Genomic DNA, 27793 nt, shown 5'->3' with positions numbered 1-27793 from the left:
TAAGTGTATTTCAGGAAATGGTGAATAACCTCTAAATGTAATCATGTAACTGGGAAAGGGAAAGAATGGGTAACAACAAACTGAAAACAATAGAAATTGTTGCTGCCAAGGCTGGAGTTTCCTGCATCTCTGAAGATTTTCTTTAAACTAGTGTTCTTGAGTTCCTTCAGATATTTGCACCTAACCTTGAAGGCAACAGCTAAGAAACTGTGCTCTGTATCAGGCTGGAAGCTGCAATGGCACACTGCATTTACAGCAGGCTAGGTGTAATGGAGGAGGGACCGTCACTACATCATCATAGAATCATATCATAGAATGGCCTGGGTTTAAAAGGACCTCAAAGTTTCAATCACTCAACCATAGGTAGGGTCACCAACCACTAAACCAGGCTGCCCAGCCTGGCCTTGAATGCCTTCAGGGATGGGGCCCTATGCTGTTAGGCAGGCAGTATTTCCCAGCAGCTCCTGAGGGGCACCAGCTTGTGGACTGAATGGAGAAGGCTATTTTTGAGATACAGTATGTCTGTTAAGATCTGGAAGATAATTGCAAGACTGATAGACAGTTGTTAAGTTCAACCAAAATGACTAAACCATACCATTTTCCTCTAACTTAACCTTGTGTCAAGCTGGCAAAATACTATTCCAATAGTCTGATGTTCAGAGCATATTCAGTGTTATAATCTTAAGGTAAGGAAATTCCATTATCAGTTCCCTTCCTGTAATTCTGTTTCAAGATCAGTCATTCTCTACTGCACTCATGAAGCACATACCATCTACAAATAAAAGTATATGTATGTATGTAGCATTAATATTATGGTATTTTCTTTGTATTCTTTTGAACAAGTGAAAATACATTGAAACTACTTCTGTTCTGCACAGTGGTTTATCAAACTGACACATGTGAAAGTCTTTATTTAAACTAACAATAGGATTTAATACCCTGATTAATCCATTCCAAGCTCATCTTCTGTGGGAACAATGCCAAGAAATGTGAATTACATTCACTGACTTGTATGTAAAAATGAGTTTCGTTTTCAAGCGAGCTCTTAGAATTAGAGATCTCTGATTCATTTTAAATTGTTTCTACCTTGATTTCATTTATGGTTTTACTGTGAGTGATTCTGCTTCCTCACTTGGTCAATAGGATTTTATTAGTGTAATCTGCATGAAGTAACTTGTGAATATCTACTCTGAAACACGACTTAAATCTCTAATTAAACTTTACAATTTTAAAACATAATTGTATTTCCCGGTACAGTATGTGAAATTGGAGAAGTTATCTTTTTGTCAGGAGAGGTATATAGCACTGTAATGTTTTGACTGGTCTATGAACACGTCCAGCCTGAGTGACCTGACTAGATCCGCTCCACAGCATCGCAGGATGATAGAGGTTGGAAGGCACCTCTGGAGGCCTTTTGGTCCAACCTCCCGCTCAGTCAGGGACATCCAGAGGACACAACTCAGAACACGTCCAGCCAGCTTTTGCGTATCTCAGGGAAGGAGATACTCCACAACCAATCTGGGCAGCCTGTCTGAGTGATCAGTCACCATTTGTCATGAAGCAGTATTTCAAAACTTGCATCTTTCAGCAAGCCAACAAAAAAAAAAAAAAAAAAAAAAGGAAAGCAGCGGCTTGTTTAATATCTAAGACAGGGCACTCATTGTTATGGAAGTTGAACTGTGATTTACTCAGTCTTCAAAAATGATTTTATACTAAACATTAAAAACAAAAAGGAAATTAAGCTTTGAGATACCTGCTTTGTTTAGCTAACTTGTTATGCAACCTGTTAGGTCAGAGAGAAGGAGACCTTGAGGGCAGCGTTTCGTCTCATTCTAAATTTTGAAAGGAGATAATGAATGAGATTTGAAATTTCTGCTCTTTCTGCTACGCTTGATGTTGGTTTGGGATTCGTGCTGATCAGACAATTTAAAAAAGACATTGTTCAGCATTTTCCTTTTTTGCCCCTTTCTAAATATTAAGAGGTTTTTAAAGTTTAAGTTGTTTTTTGAAGTTTTCTTGACATAAATATGGGGGAAAAAGATCTACAGGATTTGAAAAGGATTCAGTGTTTATCAAGTTATGCTTTGTTAATAGCAATAACATTGTAAACATGCTTCAATGATTGTTTAGAAGGAAACAAAATAATGTATAGAGTAGGGAAAAAGAATTTAAGGTCACAAATACTGTAATAGGATTTTTTTTTCTTTTTAAATTATTAACGTGTCTGCAATAGAAATTACTGTAGTTGGTTATGCTGTTCCTGTTGTGTATGGAGTGGGCAAGGGGGCATGAAGTGAGAGTCAGATAGGTTGGAAATGACCTTTGAGATAAAGTCCAACCACCAACCTGCCCTGTCCAGTCTTATCATTAAACAGAGTCCCTTAGTGCCACACGCAGTACAGGGCTGTGAACCTCTCCTACCACGTAGGAGGTGATAACTTAGATGGAGTTTCTTCCCACTTTTTGGGAGAGGCTGGGTCTTGTGCACCCTAGTGAGTTATATTTTACTTGAAAACATCTGGAGACTTGTTTTCTGATGCTTCTGGTAACTTGTCTTTTAAGCATTTAAAAGACAGCGCTGGCAGGATTTTCTAGACTACCATAGTGTTCTGCATTTTATTCTGCCTATTTTCTTCAGAAAATGGGGATTATAAAGTTGTACCTCCTGAACAGGTCTGTCCTTATCTCCATTTTTCATCCTTTAACACATTAGAAACAGATTTGAGATATGTTGCGTAGCCTCTTTTTCCAGAATTTCCATGAAAGTTTGTCTTTGATTAATTCTCCCAGTATGGGAAAAGCAGAGCATGAGCTAAATTCTTACTAGACAGCAATAATTCATGTTGCTCTTCGTTGTGAGGGGTACAAATTCAGAGATCAAGCTTCTCTGATTCTGCTGAAATATAACTTGTTGGGGAGTGCAGGCTTTTTGTGCAGATTTTGTAGAGTTCAGAATGGTGATCTGACACTTAATTATAAATGTATGAATTTTAGATTTGGAGTGATTGTTATTATTTTTAAATCTGAATATTTTAGAATGATGCAAATTATTCCATTATACTTTCAGCCATAAATCCAAATGCAGTTTTAACACGGTCAAGCAATTGAATATTTAAAAACTGGATAAGCTGCTTTGTTCCAAATAAACCACAGTATTAAGAAATACAAAAAGGAATGTTCTCTGCTTCTAGTTCAATTTTTATGCCTATGATAATGCAATCACGTTTGTTATACAAGTAAGTAAAATGGTGTCATGCTTGTGACTCCTTAACGAAGCGTTAGATTGGAAAATAAGCGATTGTGTTACGAGACAATGATTTTGCTGTTATTGTCATGAAAAGGTTGGAATGAATAATTTAGCAAATGTTAATAGCACAAGTAAGATATTCTAAGTTCACAGCAGGGTATAATGAATTTTTTCTCCAACGCATTTGCAAAAATAATAACCTTTCAATTACTATTACTGACATCTCCTTTTAGTATTAACCATTGCAATCTCAAGCTGATTCTGCTCACTTCTTCATTAAATCAAATTTTGTTTAAGAGTTTTCTATGTATCTTAGGAAGTATAAGAAAGACTACCAAAAGTAGTTGCTTATTTTCCAGCTGTTGTTGTGATGTCATAGAAGAAAATTCAGAGTATGAATGTCACATTATTCATAAATATATTAATGTCTCCTTAAAATGAGAGTAGTGCAGAAAGACTTTAACTGATGGATGAATTAGTTTTGTTAACAGCTGTTGATAGTGTAAGATAGCAGATTTGGTTGTGCATGGTTTTCAGATGATCAGAGTTGGCTATCTAGAGTACTGTGCTAGATATATTTCAGCTAGTACTTCAAACATGCTTTCTGTTTCATCCATCTTCCTTGCCTGCCCTTTTCAGTAGTTTTTCCTTTTCCTAAATAGCATCTAAAGAATATTTGATATATTGTAGATGTAGTTTCATGTATTATCAAAGAGTTTTTCAACTATAAAGGACAGGTGATTTTTTGCTTTCCTAATCTCTAAGTTGTAGTCACTCTCCACCTTTTGTCAGTTATTTGGAATAGTTTCCTTTGCTGTCTGTTATCACAGAATCTATCATATAGATTAGAAGAGACCTTTGGGCATCATCTCATCCAACCACCTTGCTAAAGCAGGTTCCCTAGAGTAGGTTGCACAGAAAAGCATCCAGCTGGGTTTTGAATATCTCCAGAGGAGACTCCACAGCCTCTCTAGGCAGCTTGTTCCAGGACTCTGTCATTCTCAAAGAAAAAAGTTCTTTCTCATGTTCAGATGGAATTTGCAGTTTTACCCATTGCCTCTTATCATACAGGAGATGCTCCAGGCCCCTAATTGTCTTTGTAATCTTTTGCTGGACTTTCTCCAGTAGTTCCCTGTCTTTCTTGAACTGAAGAGCCCAGAACTGGGCACAGTACCTCAGGTATGGCCACACCAGGGCAGAGTGGAGAGGGAAGATAACCTTCCTTGACCTGCTGGTCATGCTCTTTTTAATGCACACTGGGACACCTCAGAACTTATTGGCCGCAGGAGCATTCTGCTGGCTCACGGCCAACGTGCTGTCCACCGGGACACTCAGGTCCTTCTCAGCAGAGCTCCTTTTCAGTAGGTCAGCCCCTAATCTGCAATGATGCATGTGGTTATTCCTCCCCTTGAGTAGCACTCTACTCTTGCCCTTACTGAACCTTGTAAGATTCCTCTCTGCCCAACTCTCCAGTCTGTCCAGGTCTTGTATCCTTCTGGTGTGTCAGCTACTCCTCCTACCAGCTTTGTATCATCAGCAAGCTTGCTGAGGGTGCACTCTATCCCTATATCCAGGTCATTGATGAAGATGCTCAACAAGACCAAGCCCAGTACAAATCTGTGGGGAACACCACTAATAACAGACTTCCAACTATACTCTGCTCCTCTGATCACAACCCTCTGAGCTCTGCCAGTCAGCCAATTCTCAATCCACCTCACTGTCCACTCTTCTATCCCTAACTTCCTGAGCTTATACGTGAGAATGATGTACACCCAGCCAGTCATGATATCATAGAAGGCTATTAGACTGATAAAGCATTTCTCCTTAGTGTATCTATGTTAACTACTCCTGGTAAATTCCTTTTCTTCTACTTACTTGGGGAAGATATCCAGAATAAGTTGTTTCATCAGCTTTCCAGGGACAGAGGTGAGGCTGACTGATCTGTAGTTTCCCAGTTTCTCCTTCTTGCCCTTTTTGAAGACTGGAGTGATGCTGGCTTTTCCTCCAGTCCTCAGGCACCTCTCTTGTTCTCCCTGACCTTTCAAAGATTATGGAGAATGGTTCAGTAATCACTTCTGCCAGCTCCCTTAGCAGTCATGGCTGTATCCTGCTGGGGCCCATGGATTTGTATATGTTGCGTTTTCTTAGATGATCTCTAACCAGACCCTCCTCAACCGTGGGGAAGTCTTCCTTTCCCATGACTCTCTCTTTTACCTTCAGGGTCTGGGATTCCTGAGGGCCAGTCTTCGCAGTCAAATCTGAAGCAAGGAAATCATTCAGTAACTCTGCCTTCCCTGTGTCCTCCATAGCCAGGGCAGCCACCTCATTCAGCGTCAGGCCCACGTTTTCCCTGGTTTTCCTTTTGCTATCAATATATTTAAGGAAGCCTTTCTTGTTGTCCTTAACCATCCTCACCAGATTTAATCCTAGATGGGCTCTAGTCATCTTTGTTGCATCCCTGTGTGCCCCAGCTGCTTTTCTGTTTTCCTTCCAAGTGGCCAGATCCTTTTTCCACAGTCCATAAACTTCCTTTTTCCATTTGAGTTTTTTCTGTTAGCCCCTTCCTCATCCATGTGGGCCTCCTGCCACTTTTGCCTGATTTCTTAGAGGTTCACCGGTCTCGAGCTTGAAAGAAGTGATGCTTGAATGTTAACCAATGCTTTTGGGCCCCCTTTCCTTCCAATGCTTTAACCTGTGGGATACTGCCAAGTAGGTTCTGAAGAGGTTGTTGTTGGCTCTCCTGATGTGCAGGGTTGCAATTTGACTTCCTGCCCTGTTTTTTCCACACGAAACCTTGAACTCCACTATCTCATGGTTGCTGTAGCCAAGGCTGCCTCCAACATTCACTTCTTCAGCCAGCCCTTCTTTGTATGAACTAAATCCCGTAGCACACTTCCCCTTATTGTCTCCTTCACTACCTGGACCTGGAAGTTATCCTTCGCATACTCCAGACGTCTCCTGGATGGCTTGCAGCCCACCATTATGGCCTACTATGTCTGGGCTTTATGAAATAAATGATTTTTTCACTGGAGATATTTTGCTCTGGGTCTTGCAATAATATATGCTCAGTTTATTTTATTCTTCATTGCTGGATTTTGCTTTTTTTAGTGGTGGATTTTTTAGTGAAGCTTGTCATTTGTACTGTTGAAATGTATCATAAGTTGTGTAACTGATGTTCTGTTTCAGGCAGTTATGATAGCTTTAGTATTTTACTGTCTGAATGATACTAGTTTCAAGAGAGTATCTCAGGCAGTTTCTGACCTGCAGTCCCCTTGGTGTTGGAGGAACACACCCTTATGATTATCTCTGTTACATCTAGGGCAGTAAGAGTAGAATGATCCCTTTTCCATCTGCTTCAGTTCATCACTTGCAGCCTCTTCCCCTTAGATAGGTGCACTAATGCAGTATGTCTGTTACCTAGCAGAGTCTTAACACGGCTGCTCTGCATCTGTCTGCACAGTCAGCTGACAGCAGAACCCTCTACGCATCCTGTAGGAAACAAAATTAATAGGAAAAAAGCAGGGCAATTAGGGCAGAAAAAGAACGGAGAGGTTTATGGGAATATGGTCTCTGCAAATTAAAATATGGAATAAAGTAATTAATGCCTTCTTACAGTGCTCTCTGCCCAAAAATCAGTGTTGGTTATAGCCAGTCTGACTTGCGGAGCTGGAGTGGGAAAGCCAATGCTGACCATAAATGCTGCTTATCAATTTAGCTTTTAATATGTTCGCAGGATGTGCTTCACAAAACTTTCCCTCAGACTTATGTAGTCAGGCAATTTAAACTCAGTTAAGTTGGTTCTCTACATAAGAAGCTTTAAAGATGTTTAGGAGTAGTTTATTACCTACTAATTTCAGCTTGCATAAAGCTTGGGAAAAAAATATTTTAATTCTGCTATACTAGTCATATAAATATCACTATATTTGATAGTATGTTGATATTTGCTTGAGAATCTGAAAATTAAACTGCTTAGATCATTTTAATTGAATGAAACAGAAATTCAGGTATGAAATGATAATTGGATGAAATAATTTGTTCTATTTTAACATGATTTATTTTACCTGTCAGTATTTCTTTTTAAATTTTCCAGCTGATGGAAATAAATTGTTACATCTCATTCTTATTTTCAGTCTTTGAAGTATAAACACTCCTTGTGATGAAGAGCAAATCAAAACAAATATGTGCTTTGTACTGACTGCATCTTTATGCTTCATTTGAAGGTCATTCTGTGAGACTGCTTGGTCAGAAAAAGGATAATGGAAAACGTTTGGGGGGAGCACGACTGGATTTGCCAAAGATCAGGAAGAATCCACTTATAGAAATCATTTCCATCAATACAGGGTAAGAATCTTCCAAACATAAAGTATTTAGTTCTTCTGAGGGGTTGCCTAGTGTGTAACTTCTGAGTTAAAAAGGAAAGGAAGAATGATCACTTCTAAAATGTAAATGATTTTAAATGTCTTTCTTTCTGGAAAATAAGCCCCCTACTTAATTAGGTGCAAGTCTTCTGCTGTTCCAGAACTGCAAACAATCGTTTAGTCCTCTATCTTCATCTAAGCATTTCTCAGAAGTAAAATTCCAAAGAAAACTGGAGAAGAAAAAATACTATGAGGTTTTCTCCTCAGCTCTTTTGGCTTGGGAGACAGTTCTGGAATATCATTTGTAATTGATTAAGCTCTGTAAACACCTGATTGTCAGCTCAGCTGTATAAATGGCTAAATTAGACATATTTATTTGTTTCTAGCCTCTCTGATACATTTCTTAGAGTTTTCGTGCTTGTATTTCAACCTTAAAAAAAAAAGCTAGTCTCTGCCCATCAAGCAACTCTAGATATCTATTTTTCTATACGTTTATGAGTGTTTTTCTGCTTTGAGGAATTCCACCTGCAATCTCTCTTCCCTTGATGCTTTTCTGTTCTCCACTCAATTATCTACCATTTGGTCAGTTTCCTAAAAACACAAAGAAAAGTCCTCCATACAAGTCTCCTCTGATTTTTCCCATCTTCTTTAACTTACATAGTAATTTCCCAGGTGATGAATATAAAATGTGTTATTCTAGGCATCCTAGGTCAGTGAGAGCTTATAGCCTAGAGGAAGAAAAGCATGAAATATATAAGAACTGTTTTCACTTTAGTCTAGCACTTTCATAAACCTTTCATGAATCTGTTAAGCTACTATCCTCTTTCTCTTGCTTTCTTTTCTTTAAACAATCTTTCCTTCACAATTTGATGTAAAATGTAGTGTTCTATTTAGAGCAGAATATCAGTTCAAGACTGAAGTGTGGTTATTTTTTCTTTCTCTGACCATAACTATAGAGATGACTTTTTTTTTTTACGTTGAATTGTGATACTTTTAAACTGCAGGCTCATGCATGGATCATTTTTGATGTCTGTATATAAGACTATCTGCTACAGTTATTTTAAGTGTTCAGAATTTTTCTTTCTGTATCGTCTTTCCTGTAGATGACTTCTCTTTTCACGATTAAAAACAAAATATTCGTTTATATTTGATTATGCCTATGTTTCAGGTGTTACAATTTTTATTTTCCATTGATATTCATAACTAAATGTAATAAAACATTTCTAATTGTAAACGTTGCCAAGAATGCAAACTGGTTTATGTGTGGTCTTGTTTACATGTCATTTCATGTCTAATAGCACATTGAAATGGTACTGGCAGTGATAATTTTATCAGGTTATGGCTTAGCCTAATTGTGGAAATGAAACAGACTATTTTATTTTAATTATTTTCCTTTTTTTTTTTTATTTTTCTTTGTATGGTTTTAAAACAAGACTGTTTCCAAACTGATCAAGCTGAAGACAAGAAACACCTCCCTAAGATATTACCTTGGGCAAACTTTTTCTTTAGTACATGAGAGTTTACAAACCCTTATTACTTTCACTAGTGATTAGTGCTATTCTTATGCCAATACTATATCGCAGAGTACCCTAAATAATAGTAGAAGTCACAAGGGTACATTTATTTAATGAAGAATTAGGTCCAGTACAGACAAGAGTATTCTCAAAACCTCAAACTTGAAAGTCAGTTCTACGAGGCGTCTGAATTAACTAATGTCCCATTCAATATTATATGCTCAGGGAATCTTGTCACCTGTGAAATATAGGTTATTGCTTTCTTTCCCATTCTCCCCCTTCCCAGTCTCTCCACCTGTGTACTGCAAGTGACTTTTTAGTTAGTACTGGGATTTTGAAAATTAAACTGTAGCTTTTTGAAGACAACAACAGCATTCAATTTTCTCAAAATGTAAAAAAAAAAAAAAAATAACCAGTAAGGAACAAGACAGAGTTTGTATTACTGATTGTGATTTGACTGTGCTTGTTTTATCTGCTTTGTGTTTGTAATTGCCTGTGGCAATTTTTAGTGTTGATACCACATCGGATCTGTGCTGTTTTCTGTGTGTGGATCTGCAGGAATCTTTAAAGATTAGTTTTGGTACAGTGTTCTTTATTGAGAGATTAATTATGTCAGACAGGGCTGTCTCAAAATAGTAAGAAATACCAAGTTAAAAATAGTGCTTTCCTTCTTGGAGATACATGTGTGTGGTGCTGCTGACTGATAGCATCCAGGATCAGGGTGAATAGAGCTGCTCAGTGAGGGAGCATAGAAGGAATCAGGGGGTGCCAGTAGCTCAGGCAGTCCCTTCATCACTGGGACTGGTGGCCTTGGCACTGCACACAGAGATTGGATGGGGGCAGGAGCCATCAACAGGCAGTAAACCAGGGTGGGGACTGTACACAGGCATGCTGTAGGCCCAGGGCAGGCCTGGGAACGCAGGCCTGAGCGTATCGGGATGGCCAGGGTGGGTGAGGCCTGCTCGTGCCGTCAGAGCTGTGACAAGTGGTGTTTTACCATATTGAAGCAGGGCTTAACAAACTCTTGGCCTCTTCGATGGGGCTTGGAACACATGTATACCTCAACCCCAAAAGGCTGGGATCTGTGATGGCTTCTGCTAGCCCCTTTCCCTCTCCATTAATACAAGTACCATTATGGATGTGGACACCTGGAGCTGTTCTGGGAGTTCAGGAGGGGCAAGATTGCTTTGGAGTGTCTTCAAAAGTGCTGATTATTAAACTATCTCTAATTATTGTGAAGCTGTGTCTGAGAACATGGGCGCAATTGAACAGCAGTAGGATAAGAATTGATTTTTAACTCAAGTTTGTATTGTTTTCTCCCTCAAACATGGAGGATAAAAATTTCCCTGTCCTGTAAGATTCAGTCTAGGTACAATCATGAACATCTTTTCCATACTTGCCCATATACTGATACATGCACAAATATGAATTTATCCCTTTCAGTGCTTTTTTTTCCTAGACTGCTGCTATACATGAGTCTGTCCTGTTGAATGAATTATGTCTGTTCTGCCAATGGACAAATGTATTGTCTCAACTACAGTATGTAAATAACAATCATTTTTAAAAAAAAAAAAAAAAAAAAAAAGGAATACCTGTGCAGATAATTGCTGCTGCATCCAAGAGCCAGCTTGAGGTTCTCACACAGCACATTTACTCTTTGAAAGGTGATGCTATGTCCTTAAAGGGAAGTGGATCTTGTTCAGTGTTTGCCTTTGTCTAATTTTTTCTATTGTTAGATTAGATTGCTCTCAGGTTTTCTGTCTTCTCATTTAGAAATCCAAGCTGTCTTTGTCCTTTCAATTTACCATGACAGTTTGTGATTCTGTCTAGAAACTGTGACTCTAGGGAAAACTTTCCAAACCAGGAGCAACATTTCAGCATGTTTGAGTATGTTCATAAAAAATTCTTTGGTGAATGCCACAACAGGGACACAAGAGACTTATCAGACTGCTCTGATGCACTAATAAACATAAGTGGATCTCTACTTTTTCATGTATCAGATACATAAGGAGGCTTCACCATGCCAGTATATTATATGTACTTTGACTCCCATAGCATTCCCCTTATGCATAATTCCCCTTTGTATGTGGTTTGATGTTACTGTTTTAAAAAGCAATTCAGTACTTTTCAATCAACCATTAATTTCTTTTTCTATATAATATGCAGTTAATAAAAGTCCATGATTCTAGCAGAGAGAGGATAGTTATATTAACATCTGGCAAGTTCTGCAGTAATAGGTATGAATTACTATCGTAATAGGTATGAATCTAGAACGTTTGTTCCTGTCTCCTCAAATCTGCTTTGAATCGATGACACTTGGTTCCATCTCTTTCACTGTTGTTCATGGCATAAACATGTATTTTGCAGATCATTTGCAGTTAGTAGTAATAGGATGCCGTGTTAAATGCTGTATGGAGAGGAGGGATGAAGTTGTTCAGTCACCCTAATGTGATTTTTCCGTCTACCAGATTGAAGTAAGAAAGCAGCGTGTTCTGGAATCAGTTTTGCATTACAGTTTCATTTCGGTCTAGGGAAAAAATCTTAGTTCCTCCTTTTAATCTAATCTTCATTAGTGCCAGTCTCATAATCTATCTAGCTACTCAGAGAACTCTCTTGGGATGCAAACTAAGTCTTCCACCTTTTCATTATGTAGTTCTCTATCCTGAATTCTCTACTCTGCAGCTTTAACTATTACTTACTGATATTACTTGTTGCTGCTGTGACCCTAGCTCCCTTCTACCCAAGCTGCTACAACTCGCATACTCTCCAAATATAATTCCATTTGTGCTTATTGCATGCTTTGGGAAGCGTGGAGGGAGTGCAGTGTGAGATGTATGAGCTGAATGTGAGCTTAGACTAGAAGATACTGTTGGGTGGTTTGCACATGCATTTGCTGAAGTGCCTTCTGTGCCCTGTAGTGGTCATTCAGAACATTTCTAAGCTGATGTTGAATCCAAATTTAATCCAAATTTAGCAAAAGAATTAAAAAAAAAAAAAAAGGTAGTTCTACTTAAAGTACTTGGTTTGTTTTATAAATCAAGTGATCAAAAATTAATCCTGACATTCTGAGGCAAAAATACCTCACCGGTTATGAATTATGAAAGGTTAAATTCTACTCCTTCATCATTTTCTGTCATAAGCAGTTTTTCAGTTTTATGATGAGTTGGAGAATACGAGGATTGAATTTTCTCCAAGAGTTGCTTTTTAATTTTATATGAAGTCACATAATATTCTGTCTACATATTGCATTTCAGCATTTGCTTAGCATCGAGTCATAAAATATAGCAGAATTACATAGACATGAAAGTGCAGGTAATCCTGTTGGGGATTTTTGTTTTTGTTTTTGATTCTGCAAAAACTTTTCTTATGTTATAAAAGTTTGTGATGCTGGATATCTTTCTCCTTACTTTTGGTGGTTAATATCTTGGTATCTGTGAGGTGTTAAGTGCCAGTTAAGTGACAGTTGTAAAATAATGCTGATAAGAGATCTGATATGTATAGATTCATTTTACTTTGAGTCATCTTTGTGTCAGCACGTTTCAGGCTGTTTTCAGTATTATAAGCATTTCCTATTCTTTCTCTTCAATTACTGCTACTAGTTGAGAACTACTGGACAAGAAATATCAGTGGCTTTCCTCATAAAGCAATACATAAGGAGGCAGTGACATCAGCCAGATATGTAAGAGGACTACAAACAAAAAGATCAGGAAGTGAAGCGTGTGTCTTTTTTTGCCTCCTCCAATGAAGGAGTAATTATTGCTTTGTAGTCATTTGATACGTGTACACTAGCAGGTGTGCAGATCCCAGTTAGAACAGTATTTATTCCTTTGCCAGCATAAGATTGCCTGGTGAGAGAAATTGAGGTTCTTGGGATCTCTTAGAAGCATCTAATTATTTATCTTAGCGTTAGGTGCTTATCATGCTCAGATGCAGAATCAGATCCCCAGGGACATACAGCACAGAATCAGTCTCTGTTCCAGCAAAGAGCTGGGAGACTGCTCTATTGAATCTAACTTTCTCCAAAGTTTAGACTCTTTTTTTTTCCTTTTCTTTTTTTTTTTTTGATAGCCTGTAGTAAGTGGCACTGCTGAGGATTATTATTCTTCGTGTTGGTTCCTTAAGGGTTATTGTTGGCCGATGGCATCACTGGGATGATGAGCAGCTGCCCCACAGTGGCTTGGAGCACTGATCCCACAGTATTCTACTGCAGCAGTGCCAGGTGTCTCTTTTCCAGAAATCACGTGTTCTCCTCTCCAGTTAATGCTCCTTTTGTATGAGAGTAGTATACCATCGAGTAACTGCAGATACTCACCAGTACCTGGCACTGTGCAGCCCCCCTGTCAGACAGAGTGCATGGCTGTCAGTCAGATCCACATGGATTATAAAAGACCTGGTCACTCTGCAGAGTGACTAAATATTTGCCATAGTCCAGCTTGGCTTGAAGGGTAGTCATCTCTTAATTAAAACGGGATTTTGACCAAATGGTTTACAGATCAACTCGTATGCACAAGATTTTTTTCTAATTAGGGTAACAAATTACTATTTGGTAAAGGCCTTAAAAAGAATCCCTAGCTATGACTGTTGGATTCTTGATTTCTTGCAGTGGCCTATGTTGCCCTTTCAGATTTTTGGCTAACTGAACTGAGCCAGATTTGTGGCATTCAGCAAACATTATCTATGCTGGTGTGTCCACTATTAGACAATGTGAATTCACTACATAGTTTGACCCCATTATAGATGAGTTTTCTGCAGATCCTATCTTGAAACCAGAATACCTGTTTCCTGAGCAAAATATCTGCTCAAAAATGCATGTGCTGTGGATCAATCTGTTATACTCTGGAACAATTCACAGAATAATCTTTGTGATGAAGAAGATACACACAATTGTGCCATCTGTCAGTATGGGAGGGAATTTTAATTTTAGTTATAACATCTGAAATCAAGTATTCCAATCCTTGCAGAAACCACACTGCTGCAACAGAAGGAAAGGGAAAGAGTTGTTTACAACAGAAAATTTTAACAGTTTAATTTTTTTGCCTAAGGTCTCTTTCCACTGCAACTTACTGTAACTGGCATCAGTTCTCATTATTTCCTAATGAAGTACTTAAATAGAGTATTGATTACAGTCTCTGAAAGATTTTTCTTTTTCACTTATTATCCATATCGTACAATTATAATGTTTCACATTGAAGGGATGGGATATAAAATGCAAACATGCTACAACATCTGTAGATGCTGCCTGGTATCAATTTCACTGAGAACACTAAAAAAATGTTTTGTCTATCAGAAAAAGATTATATATCAGTGTGGATTACATTCTCAACTTTCCAACTGTCATGCTTGTATCATTTCAGCATCTCAAAGTGAGTCAATTTCTGCTCTTTGTGCATCTATTTTGTTCTTTGTCTCCATTGCTGAGGATGTGCCTCCTCATCTGTGCTTTCTAATTGAGAGTAAATGAAAAATAGCTTTTTTCTTGTTAGTTTGCTTGAGCTGATAATGTAAAAGAGTAATTTAAGAAAATAGAAAAGAAATTAGTTGGATTAGGGCCAGGAAATAATTGTTTCCTCCCTCCTGGTTTTTAGCTTGACTTCTGTCTTCTCCCAGACATCAAAGGTAGTCACAGCTGGTTGCGTAGGGTAGGCTTGGGTATTTCCTTCAGAATGGAAAAAAAACAACTTCCAATGTCTATTAATGGACATTTTCCTATGTTCAAATGAATGACTGAGGAACTACTCCTTTGGTTGTATAGGTGATATTAAGTACTGCTTGAATTCATCTAGGACAAGCCTTTTTTTTTTTTTTTTTTTTTTTCTTTCTTTTAATGAATAATGGCTCTTATTCCAAGGAATGTTCAGCCTTCAGACTTCATTAAGTCTATCAACATATGACATGTAAGAATTATTCCAGTAAATTGTTGTTTCTTTGGCATAACACTACTAAGGATTCTTATGCAGTGAAGTAGTAAGGTGCATGTTGGTAAAGTGAAGTTCTTTGTCATTGGCAGAAAACAACACATTTTTTATATGCGCACAGATTTCTAACCTTAAATTCTTGCTGTGCAGTGTTTTGTGCTCATGCCATTCCTTGAGCCTTCAGTTCTTGAGAAATGAGAAATCTTGTTTTCCAACACACAAATTCTAGAACTCGTTTTTCTGCTTCATGAAAACTTCTGAATTGATTTATAAGAAAACAATTTTAATTGTTTCTGTTTTTGAAAATCCATCTCTTTTATGTTATCTCCTCCCAGCCCCAGAAATCTGAACTTTTGCTGGATACAGTACCTTTATGAGCTTAAAATGGGCACCAAACTTCTTCCTTCCACATTTTGCTAGAATTTGTTTTGCTCTTGTACATCTCATCTTCACTATATCTGCTATTTCACAGCACACTAGAAAATTCAGGAAGACTCGTAAATTTGCCCAAAATAACTCAGGAATTTTCAAAACTACAGCGCTCCACACATGTTGCAAGTCGCTGAGAAAAACAGCAGTAATCACATGCTCTGACTGCATCATCGTCCTGAGACTTTGGGCAGCTTCAGGCATATTTGTGCTCCTTTGTCACTAGGTGGCTTCCCACACTGCACAGTCGTGTTTCTTCTTAACCCAGAGGGAAGATCACCAGAAATTAATTCAATCTCCAATTCTTAAGTTGAACTATGAGGGGAAAGGATGTGTGCAGGGAAATAAGCTTGATCTCCTTTTGTGTAGATGTGATGTATAGTTTCCTGCTGTTTCAGATGATTCTTTTCGATACTGCATTCCTGATTATCTTGAACAATGATCTAGAAAGTGAGCCAGCTTTAGCATAAAGGAATCTGATTCCAGGTTAGCGCAGATTATTGTATAGGGACTTCCTGCCTGTCTTTTGGCGGGTGCTTACAAACAGAAGTATTTTTGGATCACACAATGAGCCTGGGGTCTGCTTGAATGAGAAAAGATGGTTTTGAAGTTATTTGCAGTTTCATATAGCCTTAGTTCTGACACGGGTATTCTTTCTGAGGTTGGAAATGAATTCCTCCTTGTTGAGAAAAGAGTCCATTTGTGTCCTTTCTCTCAGTGCCCACGTACATATTTCCTAAGAGAAATTTGACTAGAATCCTGAGAAACATTTTATTCTTTTCTCAGATTACTGTAAATATTGAAAAATAGCCCCATATTATCATAATTAACATTGTGCTATCGTTAGTCTTAGCTTTTCACATAGGAAAATCAAAACTAAGAAAACAAAGCAAACACTCAAGAAGAAATTGTTTAGAAAAAATACTGTGCTTTTGAATGCTAGTTTAAGAAATGCCTATTCTGTATTTTTGTAGCCTATAGCCTATTTTAAAGCATTGTGCAACAAAGAGTTTAAATTTCAGTGCCTACATCTTTAATGCTCATCATCAGCATCTGATGACTTTGAGTTGCTGAATACTAATGATCTCTTTTGCTAGTATTATTATGACTGTTAAATGTGAGCAAAAAAATGAACATGTGTCAAAGGGTCTGACTGAAGTATTTTCTGTACCCTCATAAGTCAAGGTGGAATTTTTGGAGAACTGATAGGGAAATGCCCTAAGAGATGTGTGGAAAGAGGAAGCAGAACTTGGGTGATTTGGTACTGGAAATATCTCGTGCTTTGGTTAGATCTTAAGCTGAATTTAGAGATAGTTTTAATTGGAAAGGTTTTCCCTGAAAAAAATGGGTAGGCAGGCTCCAAAAAGGATTTTGCATTATTTACAAAATGCCAAAGTACATGAAGGCAGTTTCTTGAGGTATCCTCACTGACCTGTGTTAAGAATTTGAAAAGCAGGGAGGATAAAGGCATTTTATCCATGAACATCAATATGTGACATATTTCCAAAATTACTGAAGCAAATAGACTTTAAAAGGGTAGGTTGATATCTTTCTTGATATTGAAAATCGAAGAAAAAAAATAGCTTTATGGCTAAGGTTATTGAGAAGTGTCACCATTTGCATATTTTTATGTATTGTTATTCTGAATTATCATTCTTGAAAGACAATATATTTTTTAAAAAAATTCAGATGTAAATTTTAATTATAAAAGCAGGTTATAATGAATTTGCATTTCAAATAGTCTAGTAAAGTGAAAAACAGAGCAGATTTCTGGGTTCTTTCTTCTTTTGCTTTTACTCCAAGATACATTTGAGAAGAGATAATAAATCAAGAACAGATACATTTAAAAGAGGCACTCCAAGGGCTCCCTGCCCCTCAAATGTGGGGATGTGGAATTTAGGCAATAAAACTGTAATTTTTTTATTTTATTTATTTATTTATTTTGACTAGTTACTTTAACCTCTCTCTTAGACTACATCTGTTTTATTAAATATCTGCCTGCACAAATAACATTCAACTTCCCAGTTTCTGGTCCCTTTAAACTTAACATGTTACTCTGCAAGTTGATGCTTTAGGATTGAGAATGCTCAAAATAGCCACTGCTGAGTTGAATCTGCTTTCTTATACTGAGCACCATGCAGTAGTTCTTTGCCACATGAGTAAAGAAATACTGGTCAGACTGAAACAAAATGTCATTGCTTTCTTCAACAGTTATATGCCAATTGTCAGATATCGTGGAGAGCCATGTCTGTTTCTCAGTTTTTATCTAGGTGCATGAGTGTCCAACCTGTGAATTTTATGTTGTTGTTGCTCTTTTTTATGTTCTAGTAATAGATAAGACATTATATATATAAGACATTTAGGCATTAACTTTATATTATAAAATATATAACTGTATTATATATTCTATACGAGATCCAAGGCAATTCCTCTTCACTTAGGGCAAGCCAAAACGTTGGACACCCATTTTAGGGAATGGTTTCTTTTCAAGGAAGTGAAGGTCTGAGAGATGTTTGAGACAGTTCACCTCTGACAGACTGACAGTCATATTTAGAATTCCCAAGCGAACTGGATGAAGTCACTGCACTTGTGAAAATCTTTAATGTATTCTTAACTCTTTTTGTGGGGACTGCTCATTAGAGTTGTTATTGACGTTGTCATAATCCTTGGTTTTCTTTAGTTTAGGAACCATGTCTAGGAAATTAGGTATTTCCCAGTGTGCCTGTGTAGCTTGACAACAGTCTATAAACAAGCATGAAAATAAAAGTTACTTGTATCAGTATCACAAGTATAGCCGCTGAAATTTTTTCTAAGTCTGATAAAGAACTCCTACCTTCTCATTACACAAAACATCTTTGCAAACATGAGAGGTGTATATGAATTGGGCCTAAAGATGCCAGTTCCCACAGAGCGCTGTGCCAAGGAGGTGGGGCCTTAGGCCTCTCTTCAGTCTGTTTCCTTCTTCAGGTATCATACTGTCCTCCTGGGCTGCATCAGGCTGAGCGCCTCCAGCAGGTTGAGGGAGGTAACCCTTGCCATCTGAATACCGGGCAGCATTTCTGTATTCTGTGGATGCCAGAGCACTGGTGCAGGTTATCCAGACATGCTGTGGAGTCTCCTCCTTGGAGGTCTTCACAAGCCGCCTCCACGCAGCCCTGAGCAACCTGCTTGGGTTGTCCCTGCTCTGAGCGGGGGGCTGGACCAGATGGGCTCCAGAGGTCCCTTTCAATTCCAGCCATTCTGTGGATCTGGGATATTTAAATAGAAGCACATAGTAATGGAAAAGCCCAGTTGCTTAATAGTGGTAGAGACCTCCACTCAGAGGCAGTTGTTGTGGTTTGACACTTCAAAAAGAAACACCCCAAGCTATGGATTCCCCATTCCATGCAGAATGCCTCCCCATTTCCCGACTTGAAAGCATTTCCTGTGCAATCTTGTATGCCTATTCAGTCTCCGGAAAGAGGAACTCTATTTCCAAATTCCTTGCCTGCTGGGCAGAGCGAATTATTCCCACTGGAAACATCCACCCCAAGCTTCTGTCTCTGTAACTTACCGTGCTGAATTTCATCAGCCTGAATTACAAGAAGAATTTAATGCTTTTTTTTTTTCATTTCTTCTTTCTGAATTCATGCTGCAAAACATATGTTTTCTATCTTTCCTGAAGTAACCCTGCAGAATTTTGTTTTTAGAATTTATTTTCAAGATGTCAGATATGGAGTGGAGTTTAAGGTTATTATTATTATTTAAAGGAATTTTGTTGATATGTGTGTGGATTTTCTGAAAAAGAGCTTGTTAAGCAAAGGTCATGTACAAAATTGTCACTCGTCACATGCTTATCTAACTTATTTTTAAACTAATACACAAGTGTCTAAGTATCACATGGTCTTTCTTGCATTGCAGACTGGTGCCAGCTCTGGTATTTTTTCTGTTTTTAAGAGAGAAATGTCTAGTGCTTTTTGCCCTCAGTGAGTATGCTGTTAGTCATGTATGTCACGTAATCTTGCTTAGCTTCTGAAATACAGTCATTTTTTTTCAGAAGGTCAGTTGTGTCTGTGCAGTTTAAGTTGGTACCGCACTGAACATTGCAGCTGAGGAAATGTTTACTGAAGGATTTGTTTAGTCATCCACAGCACTGTGTTCCAGCAGTTTGTTTTATAACATTTGTTGAAGAGTTTGAGGAAGAAGTCTCTTTTCTGTCGGCATAGAGTTGTTCTGCAGATCAGATTTTTTTGATTGAATCATAGAATGGGTTGTAAAGGACCACAGTGATCATCTGGTTTCAAATCCCCTGCTATGTGCAGGGTCGCCAACCACCAGACCAGGCTGCCCAGAGCCACATCCAGAATGTGCTTTTCCTTTTCAGAGCTATAGACTACACATGCCATTTAAAAAAATAAAATATGTGGTATAATGACTCAACAGAACTGCTGAAAAACATGCTAAAACTTTTTCTTCTAGGAGTAATTCTTTATGAAAACGCACTAACTTTTGTGGTTAGTTTTACTAGTTAAATGAGGAACAGTCTAAAAAAATTATAAGTGATAGAGGGGAAATGTTGTTACAGATCAAAGAAAATTTTTGCATCTTGAGGAAAGTCTAGCTGAATAGTTCAGCACATTGAATAAATTAACTTTCAATTCTGTAATTAAAAAGTAATGCAGTGACACACTGTAAACAATTGAATAACCTTTGAGTTCAGACTAAAAGGTCAGTGTATGTCTCCACTAGGCTTAGCCATTTTGCTTCAATCAAAGGCATAAACTAATCCTACACTTAGTAATTTGTATCTGCAGTTTGTAGGGATATGCTAAGTTTGCAGGATAATCTTACTGTTTCTGTAGCTGATCTTCAGATGTGTTTCTTGGACATGTCTAAATCATAATCTAGCAGTTTTGTGGAAACAGGCCATGTAGTCCAAGCTAGTTAGAAGTATCTGTATGTACAAGTACCAACATTACCCAGCACTTGTTCTGTTTTGTGCGGTGCTGTTTAATTCTCTACTACATAGGTTCCTTTGTCCTGCAGATATTCCCCTCGTGTGCCAGTTACTCATCTCTTTCATTCCCAATGAAAGCCTAACTAGTGCAAATCGCATTTTCCAGATACTTTAAAACCAGCTATTCTTCTGCAGATCAGACAGCTGCAGAATTTATCGGAAGAACTACAGTGGGAATTTTAATCATTAAATTTAAGCTAAGCCCTCCATTCATATTGTCAGTTCATTCTACCTTATGTACTTTACAGCTTTTGTTTCTTTGAGTAGAAATGTAATGAGGAGGTGCAGTTTGTAGACAAATTATGGGAGTGAAGCCATAACATTCAACTGATAACTTAATAAAAGAGTAGAAAGCTTGTGAGAAACTGTAAAATGATATTGAAAAATAGCTAGAGGTGTGAAGTGACGGAACTTGTTGTATGTTTTTTAAGATTCTGTATTTTTTGATGCCAGAAAGAGCTGTTGGAAGGATTGTGCATTATTATGGTTTCCCCATTCTTCTTTCACAATATTTCCTCTTTAGAATATGACAGCTGGGTGTTAGAGTTCATCTTCTTTTCCCTCATTCTCTAAGTACAGTTAGTTTAAACATGTTTTTTTTAAGTGAATTGCATTTAATATCAAAAATACTATTGATTTGAGGGCAGAGGGAAGGGCAGCAGGATGGCTGTGTAAGGAACATGCGAGTATACAATTATTGCAGGTTTAAGTAAGTGTATCTTAACCAGGATTTTTTTAGTTTGTTTGAACTTACATTGTTGAAAAAAAGGGTTCCAAAAATCGTCTGAGGCTGGAAAAATACCCTCAACCTGCCAACTGAATTTCACTTTGTACAGAAATCAGGGTATGCTTGTTGAAAAATAGTGAGTAGGCCACAGCTCTCTGGTAGATTATGTGAAAGCAATACTGAATCTTAATAACCGAAGTAGATCTGCGTATTTGCTCTATTCTTTTATGTGAGGAGAAGTATATCTTCTTGAAAGAATAAGACTTGCTCTGTCTGACAACTATTAAAATAACCATGTAGAGATTTTCACTGTAAATTGGCTTTGTTTCTTTAGCTACACTTCAGACTTCCAAGAGCTCTTTTTAAAGGGAAATTGTGAAGTACCCTGAACAGTCAGTAAACACAGTGGGTTTTTTTGTGTGTGTGTGGTAGTGTATATCAGCTGACGTTCCACAGGGAACAGTTCTCTTCTGAAAAGCAAAGATAGACCTATCTCTACTGAGTCTATTAAAACCAGTCAGAATCTGTAGTCTGTGTAAAGACACAACGAGATGCTCAGCATGCTGCCATGTGCTCTCATTGAGAGGCTTTACTGTTTATACAGTATGTTCAGAGGTTTTTTTTCCCCCATCAGTGTTTTTTAGACTTGCGATGCAGGTGTGTTTGCAGAACAGAATCTAGGATTCTTAAGTCAATTTGAGTTAAGTGCATTCATAAGTGTAAGTGGGGCCAGATACCACAAAACTGACAGACTTTGCTTTTTTTTGGTAAGGCTTGTTTACAATTTGGTTTCTATAGAACATTTCAGAGGAATATGGAGTAGTACAAATATACTTCCTCGGGGGCACTTAGTTATGGGCTTTGCACAGTTGCTATTTCTGTGACTCTATTAAATTTAGAGGCATTTTGATTAATGTAGCACACAGGTGAATGATGGCATGAAGCAAAACATGATTTATACAACAGTCAGTAGCTGCATGGACTTGTAAGAATGCCTGTGTGCACGCTCCCTCAATACCCACTTTATGGATGCAATGCCCCTTCCTTGTATTCCTTATTCCTGTGGAGGAATACAATGAAAGCTGAAGATTAATTTGTGCAGGATGTACACTTCTGTTGTTGCTTCTACATTCAAGGATTTCTCATAGTTTTTTCCTGTGGGACTCTTAGCTGACCACAGCTTCAACAGTGTGCTTGGGAATACTTTGCTCGTGACTGGTGGCTCTCTGCTCCAATAGACATGTCAGATGAGGTCCATACCTGTTTCTCTATTAATGTTAGACCTAGAAGTGCCATGGTGTACTTGAAGCACGTGAGTATCTTGTTAGTATCACATTCTAACTGTATGTGATACCAGACAGAACCATAATTATTAACTGTAGGTACTATTCATGGTATCTTTCATTTAATCCTTTTCTCTAGTTTTCCTTGTGCAGGCCAGTCCTTTCTGCATTTGTTTCTCATGTTGTGGCTGTTGTTACCCCTCTAGCTGAAGCATAGCTTCCTGTAGTATTGGAAGCATATTGTGCTCCCCTGTGCATCTCACACACATACACACTCTGTGCGCACTTATCCATGTTGACGCAGTGTTGAAGCAGAGCCAGTCTCTGGACATTGGAAGGAGGTAATGCCAGTGTTGGGATCCAGCCTCTCAGTGATGAGAACAGCAGTAGTGTAGCCTATCTCAGTACTTTTAAAGTACTTTTCCTTCTGTTTAATTGCAGTTTTCTGTGTATAGCTTAGGCCCATTGCTTCTCAACCTCTGCCCTGAACTCCAAAACCAGCATGGCTCTCTCTTTTTTATACTTTCCCATTAGCTCTTTGTAGACTATAGTCTACCTCATCTTTGTGGTGTTTAATAAACCTGGTTTTCATAGCCTGTCCTCTTGTGTCATGCGTGCAAATCTCTCAGATCATCTTGACTATCCTGTGTGCTTGCTCCCCTCTGTCAGTCTGCCTTGCTCCAGGACACAGCATTACAGCTCACAAGTGCCAAGCAGAGGGCACTAACCACTTCAACCTCTTGATTTAATTCCCATGCGTGTAGTCCAGTCACACAGAGCAATATATATGCCTTTCTTCACTATAAGGGCACATGGCTGTCTCACACTGAGTTTGTTGCCCACTTGGACCACAAATTCCTTATTCACATACCTGTTTCCTAGCAGTCAGCCTGCATTTTTTCGTAGACGTGGGGCTTTTTGTTTGTGGTTGTTGAACTTCATGAGGTCCCTGTTAGCCCATTTCTCAGGGTGTTGGACTTTGTACAGCTGACCACAGCCCTTGGAGCCCAGCAGCTTGGCCAATTTTTCCATTCACCTCTTCAGTCTTTAAGAGCTCAATGTGAGACTGGTCAAGACCTGCATGAAATCAGAGTACATGACATCTCCTGCCCTCCCCTTGGCACAGTGGGCCACTTCCTTGTATAAGGCTAGGTCACGGTAACCAGTTCTGCCATGCAAGGAGAATGTCATTTTGACCCTCTCTAATAAAGGCAAACAGATGTGACATCATCAGCACCCTTTATTTGTGAGAGCACTGCTGCAGCACTGCAGAGCTCACTGAGCAAAGCAGTAAGGTTTGTTACTAGACTGGCTTTGTTAAACAGCCCATGAACTTCCGTTTCAAAGGCTGTCAGTGCAAAACTGTCATCCTAAAGACCGGGTCTTTTTAAGAGCACTTCTAAGGTGAAAAGTGGTTTCAAGTCACCTATTGCAAAGATAAAGTTCTTGTAACCAATTGTTGCTGTGAATATTGGGAAGAATGCTTCCATTTATCTGAGTGTTGTCTGAGGCCTGTAAACAACTGAATTGCTGAGCTAATTTGTGTTTTGTCTGTCCACTCCTTTTTTTCAGTTAAATCTGCTTTTGATGACTGGAGCTGCTGCTTGTGTATTTTGCAGCCTGTAATATCTTGAAGGCTGTTTAGATCCTGGCTCCACAAGGGGCTCTGTGGCCAGTTTGAATGCTCTGATTTGGGCACCAGTGGCTTTGTTTATGATATTTCTGATTTGCTTTCAAATGACTGACCATTGCTATCTGAGTTGCAATGCAGGTTACAAAAAGAAGAGGAATCAAGAGATTTCTCTTCAGTGTAAGCCTAAAGAGATAAAAATTAGATATCTTTGTGCTCTTAAACAATAAAATGAAATTAGGCTCGCAAGTTAAGGTTTCTGTCAGAGCTGGCAGCAGTTGTACTGGAAATGTTTCAGTCTCACCACAGGCTTGTGTGGTTAAAGAGGAAATCAAAGCAGACAAACACAAGCAAAGTAGCTTGGAAGAAAGTCAGACTGTTCCAGTCACTGGGACATGAGAATGGCACAGGAGAGTTGCAGGCATCGTGATCGCTGAATGCTAGACAACAGGAGAAAGTTAGGAAGAAAATAGAAGGAGAAAAGGGTGGTAGGTTGTTTGCTTTTTAAATTAACAGGCTGAGGAGTCCTTGGAAAGGGAGAATTTTAGAGAAGCAAAGCAGATGGAGAAGTTGAGGATGAGTTTAGTAAATGAAGGCTACTATTTCCTGTTTTTCTGCTCTATCCTTATGCTTTTGCTGGTACTTTCACAGTAAAATGCTTTTTAATGTATTTCAAACATCAAATCTATAAAATGGTGAAAAGAAAATCATTTATAAGTATTAGGTTCATAAAATCACAAAATAGTAGGGGTTGGAAGGAACTTCTGGAGGTCATCTAGTCCAACCCCACTGCTAAAGCAGGTTCTCTGGTCATTCAAATTAGCCTGGCTAATTATTCAACAGTCAGTACCTTAACTACTGTTTTCTTTGAGATATCCTTAAAAGGTTCTGGGGCTGTAAGGAAGATAAGTCCGTGAAGATAGTCAGTCAGACTGACTTAGCTATATAACTGTCACAGGGATTCACTTGTTTCTGACAATCTCCTTGGAGTCTCTTAAATGCAGACATAAGATCCTTGGTTTAAACTTCTGTTTTTACAATAAATCAGTCATTGGATTCTTATAATTGTGGAAATCAATCCATTAAACTGCTTAGAAAATCTCAGACAGGTTTCAGACAGGGCAATTATGTTGATATGTGTTGTCTTTTTTCACTTTGTCAGTGAAGCATACTGAAGAGTATGTACTTGAGACGTGTATCCCTTTTTGCTGCTTCACATACCTTCCCCCCCCCCCCCCCCCCACCAAAACTGACCTGTTTATCACAAGGCACAGAGATGGCATTTAGGAGCAGCAGCATGGTACTAATTGTGGATAATGCTTAGATCCTTGTCCACAGGACAATGGATCCATGACATGCCATTGTCAGCCACAGAGTTAGATTTGCACTGCCTGTCCTCCAGGGATGCCCCACTTAAACGTTCCTGTGTCGCTACTGCAGGAGAGGCTGGCAGAAATATTTACAGCAGAGCTTTTAGAATTTCTGCTGCTGCCACAGCTTTGTAGCACATCTTGAGGCAGGAAGGTTTGTGTAGAACCCATCACTGGGAGGGACTTTTTCTAGATTAGTTTGTTTTTATTAAGCACTTATTTCTGCCATTATTTTGCCCAGACAATTCAGAGCCATTTCCCACAAGCACTGTGTGAGTACTTTTTTTGTAATCGCTCTGATGGAAATCTCAGATAAATTCTAAATTAAGCCTGATATGTTCAGTGTTGCTGAAATATAACTTTTTCCCTTCCAGGATGTTTTGACTAGTACAAAAACAATACCTTTTATCCCAAGAATCCATGTGGTACCTGCTGTACGCTCCACGATTAACTGCAGCCTAATGTTTCCTATGAGATTTCAGCACTCTGAAAGGGTCTGTCCCAAAAGCCATTCAGGAAGTAAAAAACAATGGCTCTTATCACAGGCAGTGGTCTGCATTTCAACTGTGCTTTCTACATGGGTGATTCAGGACCTGCTAACATCGTGAAGATGATTGATAAATAAGGTGGATGGCTTCTAGAAAGACACTTGACTCTCCCCATCTCCCACCTGATCCTTCTCCTTCCCTTCCTGGAGGTCAGTCAAGATGCTTCATTTCCCCTTGCTGCTTAGAAGTCACAGTTGTTCTTTTAATACTTCGTGATCTTCTAGAAAACTTCGAAAGCCAAATTTTTAAAACTAAAGAAATTGCTCATTTCTATTCCAGTTAGGTTTTGCAGCACGTTCCATATGTGTAATGCTAAGTTATCTGCCTGCAGTAGGGCTATTCTGTAGTGAAATTACACTGTACGATGCTTTAAATGCTAAGGCAACTGTGGATTGACAGCTCTCTTTTAATGTCAATCTGGAATACTGAATGAATTGATTCAAACAGTCGCAGAACTTTGATCAGAGTAATTGATGAAGAATTTCTTTAGACAGACTCTAAAAAGTGACACTGGAGTACATAATTTTGCAAATGCTAAATCGTTGGCCTTTAGTTGGACAAAATGAGTGTGATGATATGACTGCGTGGCTCTGGCTTTTGAATCGCCTGCACTCTACTGCAAAATTCAGATATATAAAATTAAATATTATCAATACTTATCAAATTAAGTGAGTTGCCTTATATCCACATTCCTTTTGAATAGCATCTGGTGAGATGTTGCCAAATAAAATGCTGTCTTCAAAAGACTTTGGAAGAACAACACCGTAATGCACATTGATCCATTTTTGCTGTGCATAGAATGGCTTGTAGAATTAAAGAAAAATAGCATCCAGTACTTTGCACCATACCTCAAGAAAAATACGGGCAGTCCCATACATTGAGGAGTGTGTTTTGAAGGATCATCCAGTTTTCTTCTAAAACTTTGTTGCAAGACATTTTGTTTGTAAGGAGACATTGCTGTTTCAGAACAGTTACTAAAATAGTTGGCTGCAAAGGTAATTTCACAGAAGTCCTGTTTTTATCACAGGGAAACTTGTAACACTGAGTGCATCTTTGTGGCATAGCCATTATGGCGAATGCTCAGGCTCACTGAACTGACCAGGATTTCTGTAAACAAGCAGTATTTCTGTAATAATGTGGTTTGCTGCTTAGACTGATTGGCCTTGATGAGAAATAGCTTGCCTCTGTTTCAAAAATGCTTTGAATTCCAAATCCGTTTTAAAGTGAAAACACACTCCTAGATTTTAAAGGAAAATATCTTCCATGTCATAGTGGATTAAAAGCTGTACTGTAAAATGCACAAACTTCAACAACGTATCCTGAAAGCAAGGCAGACATAATAGTCACACTTTCTCTTCCATACACTATTTTTGCCTTGATTCATTGCAGTTAGCCTTGAGGAGATTTAAAACATTTGGAAGAGCAAAATAGCATTTGTCAAGGTAAAATGCTAATAAATATTCATCATATTTAACTTAGTATAGAGGTTATCATGATTACAGTGCTTGCATCCTAAGAAGAAATATGTTTGTAGAATTCTGCCAGCTCTTGTTCAGTAAGTTTTGAATAGCATCCATCTCCCTTTCACCTGTTGGAAGTAAACGTTTCTGGTTTTTTTTTGCTCAGGCAAGCCACAAAGGAATTTTTCTACTTGCTCACATTACAGAGCATTTTAATCAAAATTGCATTTGATACAAAACTCAAAAGTATTTGGCAAAAGCCTAAATCTCTTCTGTGACTGTATTTTGAAACAAGCAAGTCATTTTCTCAAGAAGA

General features: G+C 38.3%; 1 protein-coding gene across 2 annotated transcripts in view; it reads left to right on the top strand.

Moving 5' to 3' along the window:
• The window catches only part of CDKAL1 (CDKAL1 threonylcarbamoyladenosine tRNA methylthiotransferase), a 367634-nt gene that overhangs the window by 128035 nt on the left and 211806 nt on the right, over positions 1 to 27793 (top strand). For both annotated transcript variants that reach the window (XM_085220113.1, XM_085220114.1), the window contains one exon: positions 7468 to 7588. In XM_085220113.1, coding sequence (XP_085076239.1) covers positions 7468 to 7588 — 121 coding nt within the window. The remainder of the gene's footprint in view (positions 1 to 7467; positions 7589 to 27793) is intronic.

The sequence above is a fragment of the Meleagris gallopavo genome, chromosome 3, assembly GCF_905368555.1.
Source record: "Meleagris gallopavo chromosome 3, MGAL_WU_HG_1.1, whole genome shotgun sequence".
NCBI classification, from domain to species: Eukaryota; Metazoa; Chordata; class Aves; order Galliformes; family Phasianidae; genus Meleagris; species Meleagris gallopavo.
The sequence above is the reverse complement of the archived record's forward strand: the minus strand, read 5'-3'. Positions and strand labels throughout refer to the sequence as shown.